Genomic DNA, 15,620 nt, shown 5'->3' on the forward strand with positions numbered 1-15,620 from the left:
ATGTATTCTATGTTTTGTTTCTTGTTTTGTCACACCTAACCAGTTATCCTGTTTGTATGTTAAGGCTGAATACTCATGTTCTGTACCTGTCCCTGGTTCAGTTGTTCTGCAGAGGTGAGCACAAATTCTGACTGTGGAAAGAAGAATGAAGATGCAGAATATTAGTGAAGAATGTGAAAAGCGTGGGCTTGCACTGAATATGAGCTTTGATCTTGTTGATTCTGAGCTCTAAAAAGCACTGCAGATTTTTCTACATATATGATGTATGAAGAGAAGATGATTTCTTGTTCTCACTGAACAGTTACCAGCTGTTTATGTCATTGCTCTGAGGTAGAAGTGGAGTTCCGAGTTGCTCTCCTGTGTAAATTCAGTTATTTAGTGAGGAAAAAGAGTTTAGCGGACTAGCAAGTAAGACAGGGTGCAAAGGAGGATAGAATAAAGGACTTGGCTACTCTCTAAGATTAATATATAACTGCCTTAATTGTTCTCCCATTCTACTGTTGTTTTATTTAGCATTAAAGGAGCAGACCATGCCATAGACTGACATATTTTGTTAGATGTAACATTGACTTCATGCATTGCATTCAACTCTGGATTGAGCTAATGAAAGGGTCTTTTGCATTCAGGGAGCTGAGATAATTATTACTTCTGCATGAGCAAGTGCATGAGGGAAGAACTCTATGCCGTTTGGACACCACCTTCTGTCTGCTGACTGTTCTTGTTGAAAGTTAGTGCACTACAGAAGCAGGAGTGGTTGTGGGATGATTAGATGGATGATTAGAAACCTATATTGAGCTTTAGTGTGTTCAAGTGAAAGCTTCATAGGTGTTTTCTATCTAAAGTGAACTTTTCAAAAGGCTTTCAGATGCCTGTAAGCATAAAGGAAAGGAAGCACCTTGGTTTAAGGAACTGCAAACTAAAATTCACAATTGCTCATCTGTGAAAACTTTGAGCACATGTTGGTGAAAATAATTTTGACTTTTCTTGTGGTCATTTAGTCTAGGTAAATAGTCTTATGCAGATCCAATGTGTCTTATTTACTTGCATCAGATCTTTAGGAATATGTGGGAAGAAAGCATTCTATATGTGTGTGCTGCGTCTTCGTGGGGAAAAAATGCATTTGCATTCCTACTGTGCATTTTGGACTGGTGTTGGCCTTAGGTGTGATTCATAGCAGGCATAACTTTTGAAAGACTTGCCAGAAAGTAGTTGAGCCTTAGAAAGGAAGTGAGTTTCTAAACTGTTGTTTAATCCCATCACTTCACTTGAAGAAATTGCAATGTGAAGGGAATGCAATTATAAGGAGATACATAAGTGATTCATTGAGCTAATGATGGTTGTGCACTTTTGAGGGCTGAAATTACATTAAAATAGAATTCCAAAATTTCCTTATGGTGTGCCCTTCAAAATTGCACATTAAATGCTTCTGATTTGTTTCTGAAGTAGATCTGAAGTCACATGTGGCTCTCTTGACTCTGAGCTATCAAAAGCTGAACTGTGAAAAACTGTTTAATTATAAAACTTCTAAGTAAATCTTCCTAGCAAGTGTGTAAATCAGAGTACGAGCATTTGCTTGTCCTTCCTGTGGTTTTGAGCAATAACATGTCTGAACAGTATCTGAACTTCCCACTGTATTTTCTTTTTCTGTTAAATGTTTTACGTACTGCTGCAGAATTGACCCAACCTTTCTGTGAGGCACCTTTTTTTTTTATAGCGGAGTGTATAAAATTTGAAAACAAGGCAGCTTGAAAACTTGTATAGAACTGAATCAAGTATGAATTTTTGTCTACCAGTTGAATTCCAAGAACTCGGATCGCATGATTGCTACTTAATATTCACACTGTTATGGATAGGTGAAAGCAATTAGTTAGCAAAAATCCAAGGAAGTATGAAGCTGTAATAAATAATGAGACATGGAGCATTGTGATTATAAATAGTGCCCATGTTGGCTAAATGCAGTTCATCTTTTGATAGAATTTTTTTTTTTTGAGCTAAAGCTTTTATGCTTTTTAAGGAAAAACAACCAACCCTACTTGACAGCTATGTGCTACAAAGCCCTGAATTTTTCTGTGACTGAATTATGACAAGTATTCAGACACCCAAATGCCTAACCTTGCCAGCTCAGCTTTAAGTTTGAAACAACTGGATTTGCTGTAGTAATGTTTGTGTTGCTAACTAATCATTGCACCGTGCTTTAATGCTAAAATAGTTGGAAGGATTTTGCTTGCATTCTTCCAGAGCCACTGTGGGTCATAAAGCAAGCAAGCAAGCTAGGAAATTCAAGTGAAAGCCAGGTAAAACCAGAATACCTACCAGCTTGTGCAGAGGTCAGAGCTGATCCTGACCTAAAAAGAATTTATGGAGTATTCTCCCTCAAAACAGTCAGAAGGGCTGCCGACTGAAAAATGGAGATGGTGTCCAAAGATGAAGGCTGTCTTGGTGTTTATTTTAAACTGATAGATAGAACACTCCACTAAAGGCTACCTAAGAAGAACTGGTGCTGAAATTGTAACTGGTGTTGAAAGTCCTGTATGGTATGTCTTCTGAAGAAAAAAGGGTTGCTTTTCAGGTAACTAGGTCTCTGTGAGAACCTGGAGTGATGATTTGCTTTTGGTGGCTTTAAGCTTTTCCATAAATTTTGACTTTGCTCGTATGAGATGGCTTCCCAGCCTTCATACACTGGTTTTGCCCTTGTATTTACACGCTAAGCAAAAGTAAGGTGGTTGGTTGTTTTTTATTTTTTCTTTTTCCCCACCTCTACTCATTCTTTGAAATGGAAACAGCCTCTCAAAATCTGTATGATATTTTGTACTTTACATGGATTATATGGGATTTCACCGGGAATGTGAGGGTGGCAGGGAAAAAACCCTTTTTGTCAATCCAGCCACAGATTTATAGAAACTTTTTGCCAGCCAATTGAATTTAAACTTCATTTTGAAAAATGTATTCAAATTTGTTAAATTATTTTGAAATTGGATTATTCCGACAGAATATCTGAAACTTGCTCATAAGCATAGATGCGGCAGGCTCGCTCTCTTTTATTATCATCTGAAGTTTCAGTTCTAAGACTTATTTCACAGAGCATCTTGGATGGCTGCACCTGCCTTCCTTAAATTGAGATGCTTCTTTGACACCTTTGCAAATTGATTTAACGTGTTGAAGTGCTAGTGTTTCTGCTGGGAGCAAGAATTCATAGTTTTGCTAGAAGAGGCAGTGCTAAATAGGGCAGACTGTGCAACTGGGAGAGAGAGCAGGAGGAGGAGGCAAATGCAGGATGGAAAGAAGACGGATATCATCCTTTTCCCAGCGGTTAGCCATTAGATCATCTCAGCTGCTGATAAAATCGTAGTCTCCATGTGATAAAGTATAAAGCTTAGCCGTTGCCCATATTAATGACATAAGCTTCATGGTTCCTACTTGGAGCCTGAACTAGTTAAGTGTGGTAGATAAGTAGCGAGGGTGGAAAGATGGTGTTTGGCTGTGTCCTCATTGAGCTTGGGTATACTTAATGTAATTTTTGTGTTTCAGTTACGATTTTCTGATTCTTGTAAGACAATAATAAAGTGGTTAAGATGGAAGAGGAGTTGGAACTCTCAGTGCTCGTTTTTGCTACTCAATATGGGACCTTGAACAAACAGTTATGAAATTCTGCAAATACTTCAGACTGTTGTAGGTAGTTACTGTTCTCCTTGTGATTCTATGGACAGTACAGACCTTTTGTTAATAGTGCATTTCCTTCTCTTGTTTTGAGCTAATAGCTTTTCTTCCCCTCTTCCCCACCCTGCATCTTTACACTGACTTTTTTCTATTACTGGTACTAGATTGTTAGACAAAAAAATTGAATAACTTTTTTGTTTAATTTTTTCAGTGTCAGGGGGGTGCAAAGAGTGGTGTCTGGATCAGTTTAAGCTATCAAGAAACTGCAGTGTTAAAGTCTGTGTGCTCTATCCTGCTTTTCTGGTGGGCACATCTGAGTAGCTGTAGTGAGCTGAATCAGAGGAACTTAAGCAAGTTTCAAAATAACTTCTTTTTTGCCAGCTTTACCTTGGTTAAATTCCCTGACCCTGACATTGCACAAATGCAGAAGAAAACATTGTCTGGCGTGGGAACAACTATCTAGATGCAGAAGGCAGTGAAAGATTATGGTATTTTAGTGTTGAGGGAATTAAAGCATGAAGGGACTGGGTACTTTTGGTCCTTTAAACCACAGAAGACTTGGTAGACTGAAGAGTTCCGGGATCATCTGATGAAAAAGAAAAGTGTTAACAAGGTTGTTGATTAAAATACTTTATTCTTGAGCAGTCTGGCTCGTTTATGGCCTGAGGTAAATCCAGAGAGGTTACCAGAAAGTCATTGAATGAGAACACAAGATACATTAAACAACTGATAATAGTTCTTCAGAATGATGACAAGTGTGTGCTTTTCTTAAACAAGAAAAAAGACCCCTGACTTCTCAGAGAAGCTGTTGGTTCCCGAGCATGGATGATCTTGCTGTGCTCCATGGCAGCTCTGTTCAGACGCTGCTCTTGAATTCCAAGAAGCCAGTCTTGTGGCTCTGCAGGCAAGAGAGGTGAAACCTGGTGGTAGGCTCTGTTCTTCTGATCTCCTCTAGAGATTTTATGATCAGCCTTTCTGTATGTCCTTGGGAAAGCTGTACACTTATAACTTGTGGTATGTTTGAACTCCAGCAGCGTTTTTAAAATACAAGCTGCTGCTCAAGATGTCCTCTAGGGGAAAATCAGTGGATTTCTTCTGCTTTGTAGTAATTTATTTTTAAGGTAGAAGGAAGGACTAAATTTATTTCATGTAGGCCAGCACAGACAGAGTTACTGTGTAGCACTTGCTTTTACTTAAATGCAATTTAGACTGGCAATTAAATCCAATTATAACAAGGCTTACCTTCTAATTTCACTGCTCCATTGACTTCCCTGGGAAGTAGGAAGGGCTGGGATGGTTGTGGTGATGAATATAACTTGTGTATTGCAAACCCCTTAGAATGAGGTGTTAAACCTGCTCTACTACTCTGCTAATCAGTGATCCAGATACACCATCCTTCAGGCTGCATGCACTAAGTTCAGAGCTGTTGGAAAAGTTAAATAATTGATATCACTTCTGCTTCTTGGAGCTTACCTAAATTAGTGCTCTGCTGGAAAATAACTTTCTTTTTTTAATTCAGTTGGATATCTTACTAAGATACCTGTCGTAGTGTCTGATCTTCAGTACCATGTTGCTAATAGACTGTCAGCTGAGGAGAAAATTTTCTGTGCTCATCTGCATATTTTGCTTATTTTTTTTATGAAGGCAGATCCTGTGATATTGGCTTGCAAACATGGCTGGCCTGTTTTAAGTTATGTGACTCATGAGGCTGCCAAAGCACTTGTATTTTAGCACTTTTATTTTAAACTGAACTTTGTGGAATGGCTCTTCTAGTTGCACAGCATCTCATCTGTGGGAAACTCTCCTTTTGATGAAGATAACTAAAACTTAGCACTGGTTAGAAGTGTCTACTTTTTTTCCACTTCATCTAGAAGAAAAAGGAAATGAAATAATTCAGTTTTATTTGGTAGCTGCTGTATTCAGTGTAAATTGTAATGGGTCACTTCTTTATAGTGTTGCTTTTGCAATTTGAAATGCTCTGATAGCTCATGGTGAAACACTTTTCGGTTTTCTTGAAGTGCCAGGCTGTATGTAGCTCCACACATTTTAAGCTGGTGTTTTCATTTAAGTGGTCCTGTCTGCCTTTGGTTGCTTGTTGCTCCACTGTCCCCTCTCTCATCAGCACAGCTGCTTTTACAGGCTAATTGTGAACCATATTGAGGAACTGATCTGGTGAAACTGGCTCAGGAAAAGGGAAAGGTGGTTAGTTTTCATCCAGATTGGTTCCCCAGAGTGATTCCCTGAGCAGCTGCATAAGTGCTTATTTATGGTGGTACAAATGATAAGGGTGATGTGGCAACATGTATAAGCAGCGGAGGCTGGCAGCAGGGTGATTTGGCTGCTGCCAGTGATAACTGAACTGCCCACACAGTGAGTTTTTTGTTTTGCATATTCTAAATTCTCAAGCAAAAATTATACGAAACACATAGCAGGTAACACTTAACTATTCATTTTGAGGGAAATTCCCTCAAAATAATGCTTGTTTTTTTGTCAAAGAACAGCTGCAAGCCTTGGTGAAGAATTTTAGAGCCTATTTGAATTGCCTTTAGGATATATCTTCATAGATGATGGTCACCCGGCTAAAGCTAATTACCTTTGGTCAGGAGAGGTAATTGCTTCTGAGTGGTACCTCTGTTGACTTCTGAGGAAATCTGAATAATGCGGTATAGTATCAGTAGCAACGTAGTGGCCAAACTGGATGGTTTTCAGGGTCCAAGTCCCTCTGTCATCATGACCTCATACTAAAGAATGTGAGCAAGAACATTGTCCATGTTGAAAATCTGTTCCCTATCAGATGGGCTAAGTATGGGACAGAAGACAGGATGAGGGTGATGACCAAGTTGGAAATTTAAATGCACACCTGTTGTTTGTTGAGCCTTGAACTAGGTTGTGGTCTGACAGCCCCAGATTTAATGTTCCTCTTTGTGCTGGTTTGGGAGAAGTAAGAGTTCACACTTAAGGATAAATTCCAGACTTTAAGGGTGCAAAGAAGTCACGAACTATGGAGATAAGGACTCTGCTCTTGTCCAGAGGTGCAGGTGTAGGTTTAGTGACATCTACACCTTTTTCCAACCTCATTGTGTGTAGTGAAAGATGATAAACTCGTTTGGCTTGGCTTTGAGGGCAAGTTCATTGTAACAGACTACTTAAAACAGTCATGTAGTTAGTTTGCGATCCTAAAAAGACCTGAAGAGAGTTGCCCTCTTTGTTAGTTGTGATGTGGGCTAATCTTCTTGGATTGTAAGGGATTAAAAAAAATTCAGAAACAAAAGAGGGAATGAACATGGTAGATGATTGGTTAGTATGGCATTGAAGTTAATTAGAGGTGAGAGATGGCACATAAAGCGCTTGAATAATTTTTGAGTGCAATGTATGTTGAAAGCCATTTCTTAAGGAGTGTTTAAGTTGCCCGTAAGAATGGCCAGCAAAACTACATGGCTTTAAGATTAGATTTGAAGCAATGTACAATGTCCGTCTAGGTTTTTTTTAAATGAGACTTAGTTGTCATTCTTGATACCCATTTCTAACAAAATAAGACCGTGTAGCTTTGAAGGTTTTGGTGGTTTTTTTTAAATTTTGTTTTGTTTGTCTATATTAGATGTATCTGGACTCCCATCTCAGGCTCTGTTTTTAATATAACTCGTAAGTAGACTTTGCAGGAATGAATCCACTAGGGGTTTGAGTCTGTCACGTGAACAGAAATTTAATACTCCTTCTATATATTTTCAGGAAGGAAAGCAAATACATCACTGAAGTAATATCAAGTGTCATATTATGATTCCAAAAAGATGGTGGTGTTTCAAACTCCTATTAAAAGCCTTTTAGGACAAACGGCAAACAGAAAAGTTGTTTTGTGGTTTTGAAAGCATTTTACATCCACTTTTGGTCAATGTGAGAGTGTTTCTTTTAAGGTAGATCCAGACCTAGAAATTAACAAGCTTTTGGGAAAAAGAATTATACTGCAAAATGAACTCTGTGGTAAGAGGATGCACTAAACCAGTTGTTTGAGCCTTGTAGGTGGTTTGTGGTGATCCAAAAAGGATGGGAAGCCATTTGTCAACATCCCTGTGGTAGATGGGTGAGGCACTGGTGGATTGGGAGATTGATTGGGAGAGTGAGAGTATGGTGCTGAAAGATTTGGTGAGAACTTAATATATTTTAAATGGCAGTTTGCCGAGTGCTAAGTTCACAGTAGTCTGTTTTAAGTATGCATGGGTTTTCAAAGTTAAACTAAGATCCACAGCTAAGCAATGACTTAAGAGCGACTGGCAGTCCTACAAAGTTGCCTTGTTAACTAGTTAAATTTAACAGTGAGCTAGTAATGTTAAAACTCGTCAAAGACAAAGGACATAGTGTGCTTTGAAACTGAGGACTGTAGCCACAACTATTAAAACTCTTTAGCACTTGGAAGGGAGGGATTGGTTGAATCTGATTACTTTTGTTTGAGATACAGAATTTCAGAAAGCTAATACAGTGTTGGATTTGGATGAAATCACTTAAACTAAAGATTTTAGCGACATATTCCGGTGTATCCAATCCAAGGGAAAAGGTCTTGGTTATCCAAGCAGAAGGTAGCTGAGAGACATTACAAATTTGACTGTGCCCTTAATTTTCCCTGAAAATTTGGTTATGTCTTTCTGATGTGTTTTGCTTTTATTTAAGGTTGTTACAGCAGTTTCCAGGATTGCTGTGAATTCAGGAAGCTTTGTTCAGCCTGTTACTTATGGCTGTGGATTAGGTGCTGGTTTATGTTGGAACTCTTTTTCACTAGTGATTGTTGAAAATAGCTTTGGCTAGGAAGTGTTTCCAGTGTGCTGATGCAGAACACCTGGGTGATACCGCTGCTCTTTGATGCTAATAGAGTCACATACTTGCTTGAAACTGCTGGAATAGTTGGGATGATTTAGACATGTGGAATAAAAATTATCAACAGGACACAAGTAAGACTAATTTGTCTTCTATATCACTGTTGCTTCATCTGAGCTCATAGATGCTAGTTGTTACTTGTCCAGCCAGTTTCTTTGCTGAATGCATGTGGTTCACACTAGCTTTGTGCCAAAGAAAGTTGAGTGTTCGGTCAGACTTTTTCTTGACAATAGTGCTTTGGAAAGCATTAAAATGTTTTAATTAAAAAAAAATAAATTAATTTGAATCTAAGAGAGTACTATAACTATTTAGCTTTTTTCTTATTTTTAGCGCCGGCTTCGTCATCTTCGGAATATTGCTGCACGTAATATTGTCAATAAGAATGGTTATCGCCTCTTGGATACCTACTTCACTCTTCACTTGTGTGATAACACCAAGATATACAAAGGTAAACCAGGCTTGCTATCGACTTTTTAAATTATGTTTACATTACATATTCTCTGCCCTTTTCTTGCCTGCCATTATTTGCATCACGTGTGCTAGCATTGTAAGAGAGCTGCTCTTTAGCTGTATGAAGTTCAGGAAGGCTTTCAGTGTTAGCAGGCAAGGAAGCAAAACAGGTGACCGGTCTGGTTGGTAATCTCTCTTAAGAATCAGCCTGGTTTTGTTGTTGCTCTTCTCTCCCCCCACTGCTAACTTAAAAAATTTGGGAACACCCAAGAGCAAAGAAAAACTTTTGGAGCCCTGATTTCTTTGTGTGTGGGAGAGCATTTCACTCTGCATACCAGTTATTTCAGACAACATAAACCACCACTTAGTACTGTTGAAGTTTTCAAAAAATAGAATTCTCAAGCAATGACAAGAAGCATCCAAGCTCCTCTTCTGCTTTTGATAACTGTGTTTGAGTGGTAGGTCTCATTTCTCTTTAATGCTTTGTTTTCCACTATGATACATACTTCTTGCCTGTGGAGACATGTTAAAGCTATACTTTTATGCTCCTCTTGATATGATCAACACTTGGAGCTTTGCAGATAGTTTTTGGCTTTCTCCTAATTTTTATTTTTAGCTAGTGTAGTTGAACCTTGCTTTTAAGGTTGCTGTTTTAGAAGGAAATTAATACATAACTTTAGCTTGCTACTAAGGCTTCCCTGTGGTGGTTGATTGAACCTGTAACTGATCATTATTTCTGCAGTGTTTGGTGTACGAGACTGTTCAGCAGTCCATCAAAGTTTTGTTCTTGGACTCAGTGGACTGAGAGATAATGTACAAAATTTGTATTCCAGCCTCCAGAGCTGTTTACCTAGAGACTTTTAAGCTCTTATTTTGGCTGGGAAAGACAAGGCCCATATGTCAGCAGTTACTTATTTCCATTTAAATACAGGGTTCTTGGCACCTCCCATGGGGTAATTTGGCTGTTCACTTTCTAAGCATCTGGAACAGGTCACCCTTACTCTTCAGGAAAGCAGTGCAATTAGTTTATCCATGCTACACTCCTCCAGGAAGATGTTGTATGACAAACTAGTCACTTTGCAGATGTCATCCAAATATTGTAAAGTATGGGAGCACGTCTTGGGGATTATCTTGGGTATGAAGATGAAATGCTAAATTTAAATAATGGCTTCTAATAATTAAATGTGAGTGACTACTTTTAGTCGAAAGCATGTCTGCTTCTTAAAGTCTTTCTCATCCACTTATTGCTGATAAACTAGACCCACTAGCATTTGTCTTTCATATGTATGACTTATTTGAAATACAAAAAGCTAAAATACTAAGATTTGTATTGGTGTTTAACCTAATCTAAAGGTGGTTTTTTTACTCATTTTTCTTTAGAATTTTATAGGAGTGAAGTGATCAAGAATTCTCTGGTAAGTTATTTTAATATAGAAAAACTTCCTTTTTAAAATGATGTATTTATTGCAGTATATTGATTTCTTTGCTGAATGGTGTAACTGTTAAATGTGTATTTACATTCTTCAGTTCTTCTGGAAGCTTCACTTTATTCTCCTCCTCCTTTCCAGGTTCTTTTCACAAGGGTTGGAATAGAGTGAATTATTGAATAGTAGAAATGCAAGTTTGTTTTAACAGCTGTGGAGCTATAATCTGTTGGTACTTTTGTAGATAGCACCAAACACTCCAAGGGTGGGGCGTTTTAATGTGAAAATTGTTCAGTGCTCAGGTTTAGCTTCAAAATATATAACCATTTTTAATATTGAGAACACCAAACGGGCAAAGTAGTATTAGTTGGGTCTAACTTCTTTCAGAATCTGAAGATTGCGGGCATTGTAATGCAGATTGCAGTTCATAATTTTTTTTTTCTCTTCTTGCTGGTATTGGCAACAGAAGTAGCTGCTTTTATTTCAGTGTCTACAGATTGCTTATTTGTGGAACGCTTGAATCTGAACACCCAAAGTAATATACATTAGAAGCTCATTCTGTGCAGTTTAGCAGCCTAGGTGTAGAAGTGGAAGCCGTGCTTGCAACACCCTCAAATAAAGGGAGAGTCAAACAGTGTTGCAGAATATACCGCTGATTTCTTTGAACACCTCTTTATCATGTAGCTGAATACTGAAGAACATCTACCTGCATATATAAACAGGTATATTCTTTGAAGAGCTAATAGCTTTAGGAAACTTGAGCGTGGAAGTGCTGTGGAGTTTCTAAATTTTCCAGTTCAGATCAGTGAAGAGACCAGGTCTCTTTGTGGGAGCAGGATGTTGCAGGTGTTTGAAAACCTGGTAAACAGACTTCTAAATATCTGCATTACCAAGGTACAACTGCACCATTTGTAGCACATAGGGTTGTAAATGCTTTGAAAACCTCCCAAATGGAGAAAACGTTGTTTACATCTGCAAGGCTCTTAGCTTGTGCAAGAGTCAAGTTCCTTGAGACTTCAGGACTTTGAGTTTTTATTCTAAATCAGGAAAAGGAACAACAAAAAGGGAATCTAACCAAATGAAGTATTGGATAGAATGACAAAAAATCTAGATAAAAGATGTCCTAGGCAAATTCTGTACATCACTTGCGAGTGTTTTAATGACCTGGTATTCCTGTGCCTGAATAGCTACCAAATATCCCTGTTCCATAGGAAAACTTGATTATTGCATTCTTTCTGTAATACTTACTGGGCTACTTTGCCTCTCCCATCTCTTTCAGAGGCATTGTATTCTAAATTGCCTAATACCAGTTCAGAGATGCTTGGCCTGTTCTGGGCTGCTTAGGCACTAGAATGAAAAGCTTGTTCTTTCATGGGGTAGTGGATTCCTACATTTTATTTTGGAGGAGCTGCCATTTCTGTCTGCAGATGAGGAGGGAGATGCATATAAAAAGGGCTTTGCCATTTCTAGACTTGGACATCCTGTGAAAGTCCTAAAACTGGTATCTGGCTCTTGGCACCAGCAGTGTGGGAGTGCCTTGATTTGGTTGCAGCTTTGGCCAATTACAACAGTTTCTACAAGTTCTTAATAGAAATATTATCAAGGTGAATTTAAGTTTTTGGAATTCATTGTGCTTGCAAATTGTAGTTCTAGTGGAATACATGTTGCAGTTTAGCTTCACATATGCTGCTTCTGTAAAGCTGAGATGCAAGTCTAGTCTCTTGGAGTAAAGAGGAGCTCTTAGTGACAATGTTTGAGGATTGCCATCAACATCAATCAAAGAGGGGAAGAATGTGAACGAACCTGTAAATAAATTATGCATACGTACTTATTGGTGAATAGATTAGCATGGTTTAGGGGTTGATAGGAATGGTTGGACTCGATGATCCAGTGGGTCCTTTTCTACCTGGTGATTCTATGATTCTATGATTTTAAATTTAACTTCAGCAAAATAAGCTATATGCTAGTTTTCAGAAGCTGAATTATAACTTGGAAAGAAATCTTACTTCCACTTCTAAGTTCCTGATTTGGCTAAACTGAACTAGTAAATTCTGAAGTTATTTCTTCAACACCTTATATTGGAAGGAAGCAGAACCCACTCATGTGTTCCTGAAGTATGACATGTAGCTTTTAAACTGAGAATTTTCTCTAGAAAACAGAATAAGGAAGCAGCAGAGCCATTTGGCTTCAACTCTGTGTGAACCTTGAATTGGCTGATATTCGTTGTTCTTAAGGTTTTTTTTGTTCTTTGACATGGATTTTGCTACTTTCTGAATTTTAGAATTAGTTTAATCTTATTTGAGTTGTTTTTATCCCTCTTTGAATACCTACAGAATCCAACATGGAGGAGTCTGGACTTTGGAATAATGCCTGATCGTCTCGATACCTCTGTGTCTTGTTTTGTTGTGAGGATCTGGGGTGGCAAGAAGGAGCACTTCCAGCTTTTGATTGAATGGAAGGTCAATCTAGATGGGTTAAAGTACTTGGGCCAGCAGGTAATGTTAAAATGGTTTCCTCTCAACTTTTTACTTCAGGAAATAAAACGTCTGGATGAACAAGTGTGTAGAATGCTAAGAAAGGAAATAAATGCAATTGAAATGTGTATTTTAAAGTTTGATTGCAGAGATACATGTTAACTTACTTCAGCATTTTAAATCTTGACTAGCTGAATATTTTAACTCGGTCAACTGTTGCTGACTGAACCTCTTAAATGGTACTGCAAGCACTCCGCTCTAAATTGCAGTGCATTGATTCAAGGACGCAGCTATATGATTGTATGTATAGTTAAATGAGTATAGATCATAGTGTTTGTCTGTATTATAGTTTTAATCCATTCTCATAGTAATGATACCTCATCAAAGCTCTTCAGTCTGGGAAGAGGTGACATGTGAGGTGTTCTCTGTATTGTGGAGCTTATAGTAAAAGCGGCTCAAAAAGAAGCCCATATTGCAAAAGTGACAAAAACCTCCTAGGTTAAAATAAAGACACTTTAATAATAATTGAAAGGAAAAAGGGGAGATGGGGAACAAAAATACATAAGTAATGCAAAGGTGGTCACTCATGGCCTCTCACCAGCAGATTAATGCCCAGCCAGTCTTGGAGCAACAGCTGCCTTGCAAAGACTGACACCTATTTTTTACCGCTAAGCTGCGATAATGTTGTATGGAATATCCCTTTGGTCAGTTCACAGAATTATAGAATGATTTGGGTTGGAAGGGACCTTAAAGATCATTTAATTCCCACTCCCTCTGCTGCCATGGGCAGGGACACCTCCCACCAGACCAGGCCAGCCTGGCCTTGAACACTTCCAGGGAGGGGGCATTCACAACTTCCCTGGGTGACCTGTTCCAGTACCTCACCACCCTTGTCATGAAGGATTTCTTTCTAATGTCTAGTCTAAATCTTCCCCTTACAATTTAAAGCAATCCACCGCCTTGTTCTAGCATTACATGCTCTTGTAAAAGGTCCCTCTCCAGCTTTCTTGTAGGAGTAGAGGCACAGAATAGCCTCTCTGGACCTGTTGGCCACGCTTCTTTTGATGCAGCTCAGGATGCAGTTGGCCTTCTGTGCTGCAAGCATGCATTGCTGGCTCATGTTGAGCTTCTCATAAATGAGTACCTCCAAGTCTTTCTCTTCAGGGCTGCTCTCAATCACGTCATCCCCCATTCTGTTTTGAAACTGTGGGTTGCCCTGACCTGGGTGTAGGACCTTACACTCGGCCTTGTTGAACCTCATGAGGTTTGCAGAGGCCCACTTCTCCAGCTTGTCCAGGTCACTCTGGATGACATCCTGTCCTTCTGCTGTGACAACTGCACCACTCAGCTTGGTGTCATCTGCAGACTTGCTGAGGGTGCACTTGATCTCGCTGTCTGTATCATGGATTAAAATATTAAACAGTACTAGCCCCAGTATGGACCCCTGAGGGACACTAGTTGTCATGGATCTGCATCTGGACATGGAGCTGTTGACCACTTCAGGTCAGCTGTCCCAGCTGTGTCCCCTCTCAAGCCTTTGTGCATCCCCAGCCCTATTCACTGCAGGGGCAAAGTGAGAGTGAGAAGCACAGGAGGCCTTGGCGCTGTGCAAACGCTGTTCAGCAGTAGATAAAAGACATTGATGTATTACCGACATTGTTTTAATCACAGGTCTAAAACACAGTACCATATGGACTGCTTATCCATTAAATTATCTGTATTGCTGTTAGACCCTTCAGAGTGTAGGTTTCAATTTGTTTTTACTGGACCGAAGAAACGGCTTCCTAAAGACTGTTCTGTAGTGCATGGTTTTAACTGAAATAAAGTTCTTTATATTAATAGCAGGTTATTAGCTATAGTGCTGAACACTAATTTTGTGTCTAGTGTGACCACAGAAGCCTACTATTGAGTATTGTTTTAGATAATGATCATGTGAAGGCTGTTTACTCTCGAGACTTATCTGTTTGATTAGTTTCTAGGTCTCTTAGTTATTTCTGTTAGCTGGAAATGCAACAGTAGGAAGGATGCTCTGGCTGGTGTTTCTGATTTTGAGATAGTGTGGCTGAACATATTCAGTGACTGTTGTAAAAGTTACGAAGCAAATGCATTTTCTGTAGTTAAATTCAGTTTTCTCAAGTTTCATGTGCTAGAGTTAGAGGTGCTGAAAACCTGTACTTGACCATCAAACAGCAATTTATGCTCATTTGCAGTGTAAAGTCATAGTAAGCTGACTGTAAAATTGTATGTTTTCTCTTCTTGCAGATACATGCAAGAAGCCCAAATGAGATTATTTTTGGTCTCAATGATGGTTATTACGGAGCTTCATTTGAACAGAAGGTAAAGGTATTTGATATTTGTTCTGGCTTGTTAGTGCTGGTGATGAGCTGAAAATCAACTCCTAACTTAAATTTTCACACTTGGATGCTCAGAACATTGAAATGCTTCGTTTTGAGAAGAAATACTGTTTTGGCAAGACTGAGAGTTCATTTTAGGGCTGAAAAATCCCTAGTTATTGAAAATAAACCTTGACTTCATTCTTTGAGGCAGACATCTCATTCAAATGTAGAGCATTTTGAAAATCTTATGGCTGTTAAGTCTTATTTTCATGGCAAAGCGTGCCATATAAAAGCGTGTCGAGTTTTGGTTATCGCTCTTGAAACCAGAGTTTGCAGCTTTTAAATGGGAAGCTGTTTATTTGCTCTGTGTTGCAACTGTTTCACCCCATGTTTTTTTTCCAAAGGCTCCTCTG

The 15,620-nt window shown here is 38.8% G+C and overlaps 1 protein-coding gene across 2 annotated transcripts in view; it reads left to right on the top strand.

The window, feature by feature from the left end:
* Nucleotides 1-15,620, top strand: part of UVRAG (UV radiation resistance associated) — a 99,504-nt gene that overhangs the window by 8,816 nt on the left and 75,068 nt on the right. For both annotated transcript variants that reach the window (XM_009566423.2, XM_054085909.1), the window contains exons 2-5: nt 8,854-8,971; nt 10,354-10,388; nt 12,731-12,892; nt 15,134-15,208. In XM_009566423.2, coding sequence (XP_009564718.2) covers nt 8,854-8,971; nt 10,354-10,388; nt 12,731-12,892; nt 15,134-15,208 — 390 coding nt within the window. The remainder of the gene's footprint in view (nt 1-8,853; nt 8,972-10,353; nt 10,389-12,730; nt 12,893-15,133; nt 15,209-15,620) is intronic.

The sequence above is a fragment of the Cuculus canorus genome, chromosome 1, assembly GCF_017976375.1.
Source record: "Cuculus canorus isolate bCucCan1 chromosome 1, bCucCan1.pri, whole genome shotgun sequence".
Taxonomy (NCBI): Eukaryota; Metazoa; Chordata; class Aves; order Cuculiformes; family Cuculidae; genus Cuculus; species Cuculus canorus.